General features: G+C 44.7%; 1 protein-coding gene across 2 annotated transcripts in view; it reads left to right on the top strand.

The window, feature by feature from the left end:
- HECA (hdc homolog, cell cycle regulator) overlaps window positions 1-16413 on the top strand; it is a gene marked incomplete at its 5' end in the record, with an annotated part of 50656 nt that overhangs the window by 25126 nt on the left and 9117 nt on the right. For both annotated transcript variants that reach the window (XM_081093999.1, XM_081093998.1), the window contains 2 exons: window positions 7953-8993; window positions 15192-15346. In XM_081093999.1, the coding sequence (XP_080950125.1) occupies window positions 7953-8993; window positions 15192-15346 (1196 nt within the window). The remainder of the gene's footprint in view (window positions 1-7952; window positions 8994-15191; window positions 15347-16413) is intronic.

Genomic DNA, 16413 nt, shown 5'->3' with positions numbered 1-16413 from the left:
CTTTCAGATTTCTAGCACACAGAGGGATGAGGCAGACAGAAGCAGTGGTATGTTCTGCAGTGTCCATCTGATTAAAAAAGCAACACTCATCACTTAGCCGTTTCTAAGACACTGTAAAATACTGAACGATGTGCATGACAATACCCTTTCATAAATAAAACAAATTTATTGAGTTTGCTCACGTCATTAAAAGCAGTCTGACCAGGGAATGGAACATTGTGGTCCTGGTAACCAGCTCTGTGGCACTTGGCTTCACTGAGGGACAGAGTTTTCCTAGTACAGGAGTCACATGCCCAAGTACCTCTATGGGCCTGGCACATAAATAAATACATGAGTGGGGCTCGGGGGCGGGGGGAGGCCTAGATGATCAGAGAGTACTTGATGCACCTAAAAGGCATTTGGATTTACATTTCATGACAAAATAACTTGTACTGGTTTAATAAGACACACTGCAGGCCAGACCTCCCCACTGGAATCTGATCTAGAGGAGTGTGTGGACATCATCTATGAAATCTTTCTTAAAATTTGTTTCCCTCAGTAGAGCTTTTGGAAAGTATTGAACAGCAGTGAATTAAGGCTTTTATTCTGTGACCTGGTCTGCACATGACCCATGTTGCCAGCTAATCATGCAGCCATATGTTTTACCTGTTGGACAGACTGGGGAGGAGGTCTTTTGACCTGAGGCCATTGGGAATCAGAGGTAAGAAGAGGGGCCCACTCCACCATGGCCTTTGGTCTCCAGGTACCATTTGGGCCCACCAAGAGAGAGGAAGCAGGCTGACGTTTTGGGAATGCTGTGCTGTAACTTAGGTGGTAAATAGGGATCACATATGAAAATATGATTTAGGAGTTTTTATTATGGCCACATTTTGAATATCTACTGGCAGAGGGGAGGAAGTTGACTTGACAAGGGAAACAAATCAAGTTCTGTAGTGTTTCAGAGGAAGCAAGAAAAATCCTTTAAAATTAGAAAATAGTGCTGAGTTTTTTTTGGAGTCTATGAAAATAGGATGTATCTGAAGTTTTGTTCCCGTGTGAGGAGATTGTGATTTGGTCCTGAGAGGCTCTGCACCTACCTTTCCTTCGGGTGAGTGCGTGCAGGACATGGAATGCTAGGGTGCGGTGAGTTCTCCCCGATCCCGCAACCTCAAGATCATGGTTCGACAAGAGAAAAGGCAGCCTGCTGATTTATTTCCTAGTACAGTGTGAGCCCATGTTTTGCAAATTGAATTATGCAAATTTCAACTAATGACATAAATAATATTAATAGAAGCTTCACATTATGTGCATAATTTCAACGGACACATTTCTCCAGATTATGCATTAAGCCATCTTATATTTTCAAAGTTAGCAGGTCGACTGAATCATAAAAATGCTCCGTTACCCAGTGGCATCACCTTTTCTTAGGAAAAAGAACCTACTAACCCTTGGCAGTATGTGAACACTTGTTTTTGTTGTTGTTCTTTTTTTTTTGAACTTCAAGGACTTTGGTGACATTTGTGTTATTTTAGAATGAACTGTTATTTAGATCATTATTATAACTTTCAGAATATCCAAGTGTGCTAATACTGGTGCTGAAAATCAGTATGATATGCCATGCTGTCAGTTTATGAGATGCAACTGAGAACTATTAGAACTAACGCTGCTAATACAAGCATCAGTAAAGCACCAGACAGCATGGCGACTGCAGATTTATGTGTTCGGAGGATGCTTTCCCCACACTTTACCCCCAGACTGTGGGGTAATGTCTTGAATTATGTTAAGTTCTTCAGGAACACGTCCCATGAATCAAATGCAACCATGCTTTATGAATTCCTGTTACCTAGGCTTGGAAAAGATCACTTAGGTTGAAAAATACATGTAACAACGTATTTATTTGTCTGACATTGAGGAGGACATCTTTAAGGGGTTAGAGAAGAGAATTCTGCTTCTGTTTCTTTAAAACGTGTCAGTAAATATTTATTGAATTGTTTTGTGCATGCTTGTTGTGGGGAAGAAATGTATTTCTTGAACCTACTAGTATTTATGTGTGGAGATTGGATGGTCACTTCCTGATTGTAGCTTTATTCTAAATGTATTCAACGTCATTTGGTTTTCACATCAGGTGATAAGGCTTTTAATAATTGCTTATTATATGCCAGGCTGTTCAAAGGGCCTTAACTCCTTTAATCCTCATGGGGACCCTTTGAGGTAGATACTGTTCTTCCTGCCTTTTACACGTTAGACAACAGAAGCACAGGGAGGTTGACTTGCCAAAATCTGAGAACGAGTAAGTTGCAGAGCTGAGAGTAAGATCCAGGTTGGCTGGCTCCAGAGCCTGTGTCCTCAGTGACCAAGCTCTGTGGCCTCTGGAAGCTAGAGGTGAAGTTCCTCTTGTCGAACTTCATACCCTGAGTGGAACTTGTTCAGCAAGCAAGGAGATGTGTTCCCATGTAACAGGAATTAAAGTATGGAAAAGATCAGTGTAATAAAGTAGGTGTTCAAAACCCCTGATATTTGTGTTTGGTAATTGGCTACCAAAGGAGGATGGAATAGATTAGGTTAAGTTTGAGGAAGTGAGGAAGAGGGCCAGGCTCTGCCCCAAAAAGAATTTCAGGATTGAGTGTAGAACAGTGGTTCTCAACCTTCCTAATGCCGCGACCCTTTAATACAGTTCCTCATGTTGTGACCCAACCATAAAATTATTTTCGTTGCTACTTCATAACTGTAATTTTGCTACTGTTATGAATCGTCATGTAAATATCTGATATGTAGGATGTATTTTCATTGTTACAAATTGAACATAATTAAAGCATAGTGATTAATCACAAAAACAATATGTAATTATATATGTGTTTTCTGATGGTCTTAGGTGACCCCTGTGAAAGGGTCATTTGACCCCTCAACCAGTGGTTGAGAACCACTGGTCGAGAAGGTCTGTTGAGAGCTCATCTGACCTGAGTCTATAGAAGATCTCTTGAGAGCTCATCTGGACCTAGTCAGGCTGTGTTCTCCAGCATGCGGTTACCTGGAGTACTGAGTCTGATTGGGCCATACTTTTCTTCCACAAGACATTTATGAAACACTAATAGGATTTTCACAATAGTGGGTTTACAAGGATGAGTAGGTCCAAGTCCCCACCTCACCCCTCTTCCCCGCCAAACTCCCTACCTGATGCTTGCAACTGTTTTAAGAGGGGCGAAACATTTAATTTTATGGGTAAAAAGCTGAAGATGGCCTCGCCTGGCTTACAGTGCTTGTTAGTGTGACCACGTTTGTCAGGGGGATTGTGTTTGTTGGGCAGCCAGTGTAAATGATTACTGGCAGATACTCCCCTTTTAATAGGTGGAGGCAGAGGTAGAGGATGTGAAGGCTGGGGAGAGTGACAGACTTTGCCCTCGTGACCTCAGCCTAGTCATCTTGTTGTCCAGACTTCAAACTATTTGAGATTGCTGCCCAGGATGAGGTGAGCCCTGATTATTTTTACTTGGGCAGAGACAAATAGATGCTGAATACTGAATATTTGAGGGTGAAGCTGTAAAAACTGGCACTGAGGGCTTATATACATTTTTAAAAATCGCTGACACTGCATAAAGGAACATTTTCCCATACTGCTTGTTATTCAAGCTATCACGGCTTAGACTAATGTCCCAAGGGATGTATGTGGCACAAGCCCTTGTCAGCGTGGGATTCCCTTCTCCCCTCTCCCCTGCTCCCCCATTTAAGGTTTAGTTGTGTCATATCAACCTGTATTCCTTTTATGGGACAGCTATTCTTAAGAGCTGGGGGTTTTGTAAAGTTAGAGACAGCTTTCAGGAAGCAATCCAGTGTTTCGGTAATACTGCTCATTTCTCACGTGTCATTTTGAATGCCACCACTGCTGTTTCTTACAGTTACAAAGTCTTTTCCTAGATGTGTTGGTTATTTAGGAAATTTTTAAAAAGGCATGGCATTATTCATTTATTTACTGACTTTCTAAACACCTGTTGTGTATCTAAAACATTAGATAGAAAAAGTAGGAAGTACATTGGAGCAATTTGCATTTAGTTGGGGAGCCAGGTATGCAGGTATACAGTTATGCTGAAGATAGCAGAGAAAGGTTTTTTTGCAACTTGACAGTTTACAGTGTGTTTCCACGTATACAGGAGTAGGCAGAAGTAGGTTTATAGTTGTGAGTACATGAAACACGGAGTTTAATCTTGCATTATTATTTATCACTTACTGTATTATTTGTTATCACAAATAGGCACCTTCTAGATGCCTCTGCAGTGTAGACAGGGGGAAGGAGAGGGGAGCCAGGCAGGGAGTTAAGAACCAAACTTCAAAGGAAACCATGTCTTTGAGGGTAGAGGCCAGCCTGCTCCTCAGAATGCTGTGTGAGATGTAGAAGCCTTGTCAGCAGTTCTCTGCTGTCCCCAAGGCCCACCCTGTGACTCACCTAATCCGAGGAGCCTTGCCCTTATCCTGGAGGTGTGTAACAGCGGGAGGTGTCTGTTGCACAAAGTATTTGGTATTAAACAAGCCCTTGGCTTTGTCTTTGTTTTTGAGGTCTAGCCACAAGGCCACATCAAAGTGGCAGAGCTGTAAACAAGCAGGGCTGGCAGGTTGGGGTGGGGACTTCTCGTTGTGGGTCTTGCAGGGTAGAAAGCTGGTGAGGATGGCTGTGGTGATCACAGACCAGGCTACAGGGACAGGGACTTGGAGTGTTACCTCCTCTGTGATGTAGGCATATACTTCTGTTAGAGCAGTGGTCCTCAACTTTCCTAATGCCGAGACCCTTTAATACAGTTCCTCATGTTGTGACCCAACCATAAAATTATTTTCGTTGCTACTTCATAACTGTAATTTTGCTACTGTTATGAATCATAATGTAAATATCTGATAGGCAGGATGTATTTTCATTGTTACAAATTGAACATAATTAAAGCATAGTGATTAATCACAAAAACAATATGTAATTATATATGTGTTTTCTGATGGTCTTAGGTGACCCCTGTGAAAGGGTTGTTCGACCCCCAAAGGGGTCACGACCCACAGGTTGAGAACCGCTGGCCTAGATGGAAAGGAGGAAGATACTCCCCTTCTTCCTCCTACCCTCCACTTTCTGTCTTCTGTTTGAATGAAAGAACAGCTTTTCAAAAGATACAATAAGACAGAAAAACCTTAACATAAACCATGAAAGATGAACATTGAATGGGTTAGAGTTCTCAGCAGGATTTGCCGTCTTTCCTGCTTCTAAGACCTGGTAAGCAGGAAGTGCGCAGTATTAGTTTAGTGATACATTTGCAGCTTTTTGGGAAAGATATAAATAGGATTTTTTTCCGTATTAGCCAACCTGTTTTTTTTTTTATGTGAAAATACCTTTTAAAGAAATATCAAGTCAATCTTAACATTTAAATTTTTAAATTTTAGATATTATGAATGCAAAGTATAGTTAGGGCCTTTTTAAATTTGATTTCATTAGTCTTGGGTTAATATCACTCTGATAACTGCCATTCTATTTCAGAGACCTCTCTTCAAGTCTCTTCCTCTGAAGGACTGAAGATAAAAGCAACCGAACTTTGTTTAATTCACTCATTAAGACTTTAAAGGTCATAGACCTCATGACTAGTTAATTTACTCAGTTTGCAAACCACTCTCTTCTTCTACTTCTTTTCTGTACATTCAGGTCTTTTCTCTTTGTCTAGGATTGCAGATCTCTCTTCCTCTGCTCTGCTTGTCACATAGGTTTTCATGTGCCAGTGTCATTTTAATGCAACTGTATTTGGCACTGGATGTGTGTATGGCCCGGGCCAGTGGTACCAGGGACACAAAGGCGAGTCAGAGATCCTCTCCTGAGTCATCACCTGGTGGGGACCAGAATGGGGACTCAAGTAAGGTTCAGACCAGACTGCGCTGGTGGGGGTCAGGGTGTAGGGGAAAGGGGAGTCCTGGTGACATTGGTGCCTAGAGGTGGACCTTGAAGGTTGGAAAGCAGGGGATGAGGGTTATTTGTGCAGGCCCTGCTCTAAGCACCACCTGTGAATGGGTATAGTTCATCTTTATGACCACCGTGTAAGGTACATGCATTTTTTACACAGAAAACGGACACAAAGAAAAGTTAAGTAACTTTTCTGTGAGCTCACAGCTCATCCGTGGTGCTGTTGGGATTCCAGCTCAGGCAGTCTGGTTGCAGAGCCCATACTGTGAATTGCTACACGAGGGGAGTGGGATTTGGACCAATGAAGATTAAGGATTGTGGATTCCCAGGAGGTAGATGGGGAGGCCACAGTGGTCACAGGCATGGACGAAGACAAGTTGGTTAGGGCCGTTTTGCTGAGGTCCAAGAATCCCACACTGAAGGGGATGCTTGGTGGGAGAAATAGAATTTGTAATTCAATGGGCAGTGGTGAGGTTGTGGAGGTTTTTGGTAGCTTGCTCCCTCTCCTGATCTTCAAGCTGCCCTGAGTTCTTGGCATTCATTGCCCCAGTTGAGAAACGTGCTTATGCTTCAGCCTTTGTGTACCCCGCCCATCCTCTTTCCTTCCTTCTGCAGTTATACTTGTGGTTAAGGCCTATCTGGAGGGTCATCTGTACTGCTGCTGCTTTTTTACCGCACCTGTCCCCCATCATCCCACCAGAACTGTCCTTTCTAAGGTGTCAGTGACTGGCTCACTGCTCATCCTGGGGAGGACCTCTCCATCTTTGCCTTACCCAGCAGTTCCCAACTGGGGGTGATTCTGCTTGCAGGGGATATCTGGCAACGACTGGAGACCTTTTGGGGTGTCACAGTTGAGGGGGTGGTGTGACTGGCATCTAGTAGGGGTGCTGCTAAACATCAGCAGTGCACAGGACATTCCCACAACAAAGAATTGTCTAGCCCAGCTATGGGCAAACTACGGCCCGCGGGCCGAATCCGGCCTGTTTGAAATGAATAAAACTTGAAAAAAAAAAGACCGTCGTACCATTTTATGTAATGATGTTTACTTTGAATTTATATTAGTTCACACAAACACTCCATCCATGCTTTTGTTCCGGCCCTCCGGTCCAGTTTAAGAACCCATTGTGGCCCTCGAGTCAAAAAGTTTGCCCACCCCTGGTCTAGCCCCCAATGACCAGGGTAGTGCAGAGTGAGAAACACTGATCTTACCTGGCACACTGGGACAGTCCAAGTCCCCTGTTCTTAGGCCTCATCTGACTGCCTTGATAGAATTCTCCGTTCATTCCTTACCAGTCTCTGCAGAGAACTCTTCTCCAGCCTTTTCATGTCGCTTCCCAGGATTCTTTTCCACTCTTCACATTCCAGGGATTGCACCTCCCTGGCTGGTTGCGTGGCTCCACATCTGTATCCACAGCTCCAGCTCTCTTGAACTCCATTCACATCTTGCTCCACCTCGGTGGTGCACAGGCACTTCCAATCAGCAGGCCCAGACCAGGCCAGCCCTAGTCTTCTTCCAGACCTGTCCCTCGCCGTCCAGCAGCATCTGCTCATCCCCCACACTGGGAGTCACTTGCTGCTGCCTAGCCCAGACCCTTGTCCTTTCTCACCTGGGTTACTGCACGCCCCGCCCCTTCCTCTGGCCTCCCTGCTTCCAGCCTCACGCCCCACACTGCCACCGGGGTGGGATTTCTAAAACAGCTCTGCCGAGGGGCTCTCTGCCTTCGGGTCCTCATTTAGCTTCTCAGCTACAACAGATGACTCTAACCCAAGCATGGCATGTGGCACCTTTGTGATCAAGCTCAGTGGTTCCCACCTGGGAGCCCCACCTGGGAGCAGAACGAGCCTTCAGAGGGGCCTGTTGAAACATTATGGACGTTGAAATAGCAGGAACCCAGTGGAACGCCAATCTCCATAAATCCTGGTGGAAATCTTGATACCAGAAAAATTGTACCTTTGGCATGAATGGGCTCCTGTGAGATTTGGTCTCTGACCTGGTGTCAGCTGGGGACCCCTCGTCCTGTGGGCTGAATGTCTCTTTTGTGTTTCTCCCCAGAAGCCCCTTGTGCCACGCCCCTGATCTGCAGCTTCGGGAGGCCGGTGGACCTGGAGAAGGACGACTACCAGAAGGTGGTGTGCAACAACGAGCACTGCCCCCACAGCAGCTGGATGCACCTGCAGTGCTTCTACGAGTGGGAGAGCAGCATCCTGGTCCAGTTCAACTGCATCGGCCGGGCCCGCAGCTGGAACGAGAAGCAGTGCCGCCAGAACATGTGGACCAAGAAGGGCTACGACCTGGCCTTCCGCTTCTGCTCCTGCCGCTGTGGACAGGGCCACTTAAAGAAGGACACGGACTGGTACCAGGTGAAGCGGATGCAGGACGAGAAGAAGAAGAAGTCAGGGTCGGAGAAGAACACAGGGAGGCCTCCCGGCGAGGTGGTGGAGGAGGCTAAAAAGTGCAGGCCCCCGAACAAGCCCCAGAAAGGCCTGAGCCATGACCTCCCCCGCCGGCATTCCATGGACCGGCAGAACTCCCAAGAGAAGGCGGTCGGCGCAGGGGCCTACGGGGGCCGCTCCCCCTGTGGCTCCCCCGGCCAGTCCCCGCCCACCGGCTACTCCATCCTCTCCCCTGCCCACTTCAGCGGCCCCCGCTCCTCCAGATACCTGGGGGAATTCTTAAAGAACGCCATCCATCTTGAGCCTCACAAAAAGGCCATGGCCGGGGGCCATGTGTTCCGAAATGCCCACTTTGATTACAGTCCGGGTGGGTTATCAGTTCACAGGGGCGGCCACTTTGACACTCCCGTACAGTTCCTGCGGCGGCTGGACCTCTCTGAGCTCCTCACCCACATCCCCAGGCATAAGTTGAACACTTTCCACGTGCGGATGGAAGACGATGCCCAAATGGGCCAGGGCGAGGATCTGCGCAAGTTCATTCTTGCGGCCCTCAGTGCCAGCCACAGAAACGTTGTAAACTGTGCCCTGTGCCACCGGGCGCTCCCGGTGTTCGAACAGTTCCCACTGGTGGACGGAACTCTGTTCCTAAGCCCATCGAGACACGATGAGATCGAATATGATGTTCCTTGTCACCTCCAAGGTACAGGTGTTCATTCACCTTGCCTGCGTTCTGTTTGTGGAGAGCTGGAAAGCAAACAAGATGGGCCGCCTCAGTTCTGGCTCAGTGTTAACTGCTGGTGCTTTCTTGTTCTAGTCAGGGGCTAGGTCACATGTGAATATTTCCGCTTTGCCAGGGAGGTGGTGGAGGTGGTGGAGGTCTGCTTTACTCCAATGTCACTGTGCCCCTAGAACAGTTGTCCTGGTGGGTAATTTCATGTGTTTGTTCTATTGCAATTTGAAGAGAGGATTCCTGGTGTATAGTTTTTCATAATTGGGAGGAAATTTAAGAGAAGAAATTGCATAAAAATGTCACTCACTGTAAAATAGTTGCCTTTGAAACCTGTGTTAATGTGCCCAGCAAGATATGTACTAGTATTCTCTTTGATCCTTGTAAGCATATGAAAGTAGGGGTTGGAGAGGGTCAGGGTGTTTTTAGATTATTTGAATTAATCTTGACATTTATGAAAGATGAGACTTTCTTTTTTTTTAGAAATATATTTTATTGATTTCTTACAGAGAGGAAGGGTGAGGGATAGAGAGTTAGAAACATCGATGAGAGAGAAACATCGATCAGCTGCCTCCTGCACACCCCCTCCTGGGGATGTGCCCGCAACCAAGGTACATGCCCTTGACCGGAATCGAACCTGGGACCTTTCAGTCCACAGGCCAACGCTCTATCCACTGAGCCAAGCTGGTTAGGGCGAGACTTTCTTGATAGCAACAAAAGGAACATGGAGGATTATTGGAGACTCAGATATTACCTTGGTGGTGAAGGGTGGGAGCTTATTAATGCTGTGGATGACAAAAAAAGACTTACGGACATTTCAACCGTATGTTGAATGGCAGAGGTGAGCAGTCTGTCAATGCATGTAACACTACTGAATTTATGTAAAGATGGGATGCATGTCATATGTCTTTATAACTTAAAAAGTGTGTTAAAAAGGCCTGTAGTGAAAATGACATCCCCACCTGTCTTCTTCCTACAAATCCCTGCTATCTGAGTTCCCAGAGACTTTTAAATCTTATGTGATTCTTCAGGTTTTTATCATCAAATTTAAAAACTGTTATCTTCATTCTCCCAATTTTAGATACTACATATTGACCCTTTCTCTCAGGATAATATATCACAATTAGAGGCCTGGTGCACAAAATTTGTGCACTAGGGCATGTCCCTCCGCCTGGCCTGTGCCCTCTTGCAGTCTGGGGGCCCTTGGGGGAAGTCCGACTGATGGCTTAGGCCTGCTCCCCCTGGCAGTCGGACGTCCTTAGCGCTGCTGTGGAGGCAGGAGAGGCTCCCGCCACCGCTGCTGTGCTTGCCAGCTGTGAGCCTGGCTTCTTACTGAGTGGTGCTCCCCTTGTGGGAGCACAGTGACCACCAGGGGGCAGCTCCTGCGTTGAGCGTCTTTCCCCTGGTGGTCAGTGTGCATCATAATGACCGGTCGTTCTGCCATTAGGTTGATTTGCATATTAGGGATTTATTACATAGGATTCTTGGATAATCCTTAATGTGGTTTTTTTTTAAATACCATTAGTATGGAAATATTTAGTATTGAGCCAAGATGTATAGGTACTTATATTTCCTATATAGCAGTACCTCTTATTTTTGTTGAAGTGAATAATTGCTTCATGTTCCATTTGCTTAGCCTTTTTTGAATCTTTGGCTGGTTGTTCTCATTCTCCAGCAGCAATACAAACCGCCTTTCAAAAACACTTCCACATACCTCTGACATTTTATAGATTTTTTCCCTAGAAATTTCCCTCATGGAACCTTTCATCTTCTTGCTCCTGTCTGTCCTTGTGCATGCAATACCTGCTATACTGCATAGTTGCCCTCCTAGGAATTTCTGTAATTCTTTCTTATTTTTTATCTTCTGTTTCCTGGACTCCACATTTCCTTTTTCCTTGGTTTAATCCCTCAACTTGCTAAACATCCCCTATGAGTTTTCTGAGAAAGGGAGCGTATAAATAGATGTTTTAAATTTTTGAAAGTGTAATGATATCTTGAGTCCGTCTTCTCAGTTGCCGTTTGTCTGGTTACAATTTTCCAAGTTACAGTTATTTTTCCCGTAGAATTTCTAAGGCATTTCTTCACTGTCTCCTGGCTTCCAGTGTTGCTGTTGAGAAGTCTAATATTATTTAATATTACTCCTTCTCCTTTATTGCCCCGAGGGTTTTAAGATTTTCATTTTCTTCCTAGCATTCTGCATTTTCACCATGATATGTGTCTTTCTTTTTTTCATTTATTGGACAGGGTGCTTTCTTGACTTTGTAAACTTATGGGGTTAAGTTTGGGGAAATTACTTTTGGATTACCTTTATTATTTATATTTTGGCCCTATTGTTCATCTCTATTTTAATTCTGCTTTCTGGAAGATTCCCTTGACTTTATATTCCAGTATTTATACTGAGTTTAAAGATTTTGTCCTCATATTTATAATTTCTAAGAGCTCTTTTTAATAGTATTCTGTTCTTGTTTCATGGATGCAGTTTCTTTTCCTTCTCAGTGGGGTAGGAAGCTGAAGTTGCAGGGATTGTTCTCATGCATTTTTTTAGAGTTTCACCCAATCCCGTGTATCGTTTGGCCTTTGTTATAAAGCACACCACTCCAAACCTTAGTGGCTTAAAACTGGTGATTTATAATTTCTCACAGTTCTATGGATTGTTTGTTAGGATGGCTTCTCCCACACATCTAACAGTTGGCAGGCTAGTTGGCTTCGGAAGCCTCAGCTGGAATTGCCCATCCCTGTTCTGTAGTGCCTTTCACCTCCCAGTGGGCTTGCCTAGGCTTTCCACATGGCGTTCCCAGGAGGGAGAAAGTTAAGCGTGGACCTGAGTAACATTACATTTTGTTCATCAAAACAAGTTGTAAGACTAGCCCAGATTCAGGGGATGATGAAATAGACTCTGCTTCTTGATGGAAAAAGCTGTATAGACTATTGATTACTTGTATACCTGACTCGTTCCCTTTCAGCACTTCTTTCCACTCTCCCTGTGCTCGCTGTCCAGTTTGAAGGTAAACCATTTACCATTCCTCCATCCAACTTCTGGCCTCATAGTCTGGTTCAGGTTTGAGATACCTCTTAGTTTCACAGAAGATGGAGTTTTTGTGTTTTTCTTGTTCTTCATACTGTTTGGGGATAATTTTAGAGGATAGTAAGTTGAAACACCTTTAGTCTCCATTTTTAGGCTGCAAATTTTCTTTATGAAGATGAATGAGGGTACAAGGGTGGAGGGTACATGAGAGTAGTAGCGTTCTTTTTCCATTCACGATGGACAAATTCTTTTCATTTAATTCATTCATCAGCCAATCAAACTTACGAATTTCATGTGCTGGGTACTCTTGGTCCTTACCTTTTATCGGTTTATAACCTTAGGGTGTATGATGCTTTTATAAAAATATAACTAATTCCCTGGCCTATGGCTCTAGTGCCACAAGGGGACCTAGAAACATTTGGCTATTACGTACATTAAGCGTCCTGTAATTTCCAGGGAACAAGGGGCCCCTTTGGCCTGCGTAGTCAGAGTCAATGTGAAGGTATATATCAAAAGGAGGACTGATTTTAGGTAGAGGTTCTAGCCACACCAGGTGATTGTTGCTAAGGAGAGGAAGCAGTATGCAAAGGAATAGTGGTTTAAAAAAATGAGGCAGTGAGAAAGCTGGAGAGAACCATTTGGTTGAGCAGAAGTTCTAGAGTGGAGAATGAGTAGCGTAGATGGAGAACAGGTTGTAGATGCACTTTCAAGCTATAATAAAGAGCTCTGTCATGTCTGTCATGTTCTCTGGGGGCCTTGACATGTGCCAGTGTTGTTATTGTCACATCTCGGAGAAGTCCATGCAGTCCTTTTTATAGCAAACGAGTGTAAATCATTTCTGCCTTCAGAGTCCTGGCCATGTATTCCTCACAGCATGTTCAACTCCAGCAGAAAGGCCAGGTTCCAGGCCACAGGTTCCCGGCTGCAGCTGATTATATGCTGCTGAAATAACTGTTATTTTCAGTGCTGGCCGTATGGATGGTCACCCCTTCTCCATGCCCTTTACCCCTCAGTGCCCTCCCCAGCCTCCAGCTCCAGCTCCAGCTTTCGTTCTCTGACTCTTCCTCTGATTAGATATTTTTGTTTGACTTGAATATTTATTAAGATGGACCTAATGAGGAAGTTTTTATTGTACTTCTTTTCCACTTAGAACCACAGGTGACTGTTCTCTCAGGAATCTCCACTTTCTGCTTGACCTCACAATCCTAGAGTTCAGAAATGTAAACTTCTCTGTATTTAGGACAATGTATAATAGTAACTGAAACAAATACAGGGACTCAGTCCACACCAGGAGTTTGTCTAGCGGTTAAGAGTCAGGCAGATGTGAATTGAAGTCTGGACTTTGCTGCTCATTATCTTTATGAACGCGGGCCAGCCACTCAAACTCTCTCAGTTTCACTTCCTCCTATCTGAATGGTAATAACAATAATAGCTTCTTTATAGTGTTGCTGTGAGGGTTACTAGTAAGTGCAGGGTTTCAGGTTGCTTCATAGCACAGTGCCAGACCCTTGGTAAGCCCTCAGCAAAAGCTCCCTGTCAACCTCATCATTAGGGTCATTGCTACCAACACCTGACCTTTGTCCCTGCCCCGACCCTTCCTAGCAGCTGCCTGTGTGTCTGCATAGTTGAGAATTACAGTAAATCCAGGAGGGAAACTGGGGATGAAGTGTTACCTAGAATCTTCTGGATGCTTGAATTAACATCCTGAAATGTTCCCGGGCCACTCGGGATGGTATGTGTGACCTTTTATTTTCAGTCACACCACCCTTCCCAGTTTTGACCTGGAGGCCCCCAAGGGTATGTTGTCTTTGGCTATTGAAATGCCCCATCCATTCACTCAATATACAATTGTGGAGTGCTTTCCACATTTCAGGCACTATGCTAGACTCTGCCTACAAGGATGAGTAAGACCTAGTCCTCAAAGAGGAGACAAAATGCTGTAAAAGGGATCTCTGAACTACCGTACACCCTTCTCCAGCTTAAGGAGCACGCTGGTCCTTAGCACCGAGGAGTGATGGGCCATGGTCTGGCTCAGGGGTGGGCAAACTTTTTGACTCGAGGGCCACAATGGGTTCTTAAACTGGACCGGAGGGCTGGAACAAAAGCATGGATGGAGTGTTTGTGTGAACTAATATAAATTCAAAGTAAACATCATTACATAAAAGGGTATGATGTTTTTTTTTTTTTTTTTTTTTTAGTTTTATTCATTTCAAACGGGCAGGATCCGGCCCGCGGGCCGTAGTTTGCCCATGGCTGGTCTGGCTGAAGGCAGCGAACAGCACATTTTGAATAAGAAGCCACTTAGGAGCAGCTGTGCTCCTGATGGTAGTTACTAGCACAGTGGACTTCCTGATCCCCACACAGAGAGCAGCATTGTTGCTGTTACTCATCACGCCAGCAGATCCTGTACATTCTGACTCTTTCCCGATGATTGAACCCTAACCTAAGCCTTCCATATAAACTGGGTGGCATCTTTTTTAGGTGTTAATAACTAATGGAGGAATGGGGATGTGGCTTTTAAGAGCCCAGTAAATAACAAGACATTGAACTCCTTTTAAAATACCACTTACAAGTAAGATATAATTCTGGTTCCTAAATTAGATGTGGTGATGGCTAAGTAATTTTGGGGACAAGGACAGTTAACATAGCAATTTTGGCTGTGGTATAATTCTGGGCTCGCAGTGCCAGGACAGACTTTTGACTTTATCATGGGACTTGTTAGTGGGTGAGAGAGCCCACGAGTACAGACCAGTGTTGCCGGTCCAGTCTCTCTGTGCCACATGTAGGCTTCTGTGCAGAAAGTCCTGTTGGCCACAGGCTGGTTCTGCGCACCTGAGGCTTGGTCATTCGAGTTTGGATGTCTGTATTGGCAGTCTGGCAGCATTTTTTTTTTGGAAAAGTGAATTGAAGCAATATTTAAACTTAAATATTGAACTTAAAGTACATGCTCCATTGACAGTAGTTGGAATTTATCCTTATTCCAAAAGGACAACTTGGGGACATGTGATATCTACTTTGCTTTTTATATTTATCCATATGATAAAATGTTTGCTTATAATTGATAGATGCGCCAATTTTTAACCCCCTTTGGCGACAAAAGGGGATTTCCTTGATGGCCACCCTCAGCATTGTGTCTCTGTGCACAGGGAGACTCATGCACCTGTACGCGGTGTGCGTGGACTGCCTGGAGGGGGTTCACAAGATCATCTGCATCAAGTGTAAGTCGCGGTGGGACGGCAGCTGGCACCAGCTGGGCACCATGTATACCTACGACATCCTGGCCGCCTCTCCGTGCTGTCAGGTTGGTATTGACCCCCACAGAAGGAGCACTGGTGACATCAGGCTTCTGTCCCCAGGTGAACATGGAGGAGTTAGAGTCAGCGTTGCAGTTACTGGGGGGGTGGGGGGGGGAGGGGGCGGACGGCCTGGGGAAGCTGCTTTACTAGTGAGCATTTGAAGCATTCCCCCAAAGCCCAGCAGTGGTGGTGGGTCTACTGCAGTGTGCTGCAGTGATCACTGGACTATGCAGTCATAAAAAGGGATATTGTAGAGTAGTGATTAAGTATGTGGGAAATGTTTTCAGTATTTTAAGTTAAAAAATTCTAAGGAGTATAGATGTTCCCATTTGTCAAAAATGAACATAAAAAGGAATCTGCTATCCAGTTACCAGCTGGTTTCTGGATGTGGGATGCTGAGCGGTTCTTTAGCTTTCTTTTTGCTTACTTACATTTTCTAATGTTTTATATAGTTAACATGTACTGAGTTTCTAATAAGCAAAGTTTTATTTAAAAGGAAGAAGAAAGCTTCACTTTTTGTAACAGACAGGATTTCCTTCCTGTCAGACCAGTACAGTTACCCAGGACCTGCCTGCCTTGTAAGGTGTTTGAGGTTGACATGTAAGAGGCAGTTAGCACTGCTCAGAGAGCATCTGACATTTAGCTGTCACCAGCAAAACAGGGAAATAGTAACATGCAAAAACACTAAATAAGTCCATAGAAACACAGGAGATAACAAAATCCTTGGAAATATCTTGGTTTATTTCCAAGTGCTTGGAAAAAACAAGCTTTTGTTGTATAATTCCTTGATCTTTGTGGGTCGGAGAGATATTTTCTTTCACTCTTCAGTGGCCACGCCTGGCTTTTAATAAAGGGATAAGCACTTTATTAGTGTACTACGTAGTCTTGCATCGTTAGCATGCTTTGGTTTTTGTGAAGGGAGTATCCTTACTATTGACAGTTTAGTCAGAGGATACCCTGTGTCGGTTGAATTAAAATGTTGGCAGAGTCGGCATTTCACCTGTACTTCGTCTGTACTAGTGATCTTACTAGTAAAGGTGAAATAGGGCCATGAGAGACCTAAATGGCCGTC

Source organism: Myotis nattereri (genome assembly GCF_964212035.1).
Source record: "Myotis nattereri genome assembly, chromosome: 6".
NCBI classification, from domain to species: domain Eukaryota; kingdom Metazoa; phylum Chordata; class Mammalia; order Chiroptera; family Vespertilionidae; genus Myotis; species Myotis nattereri.
The sequence above is the reverse complement of the archived record's forward strand: the minus strand, read 5'-3'. Positions and strand labels throughout refer to the sequence as shown.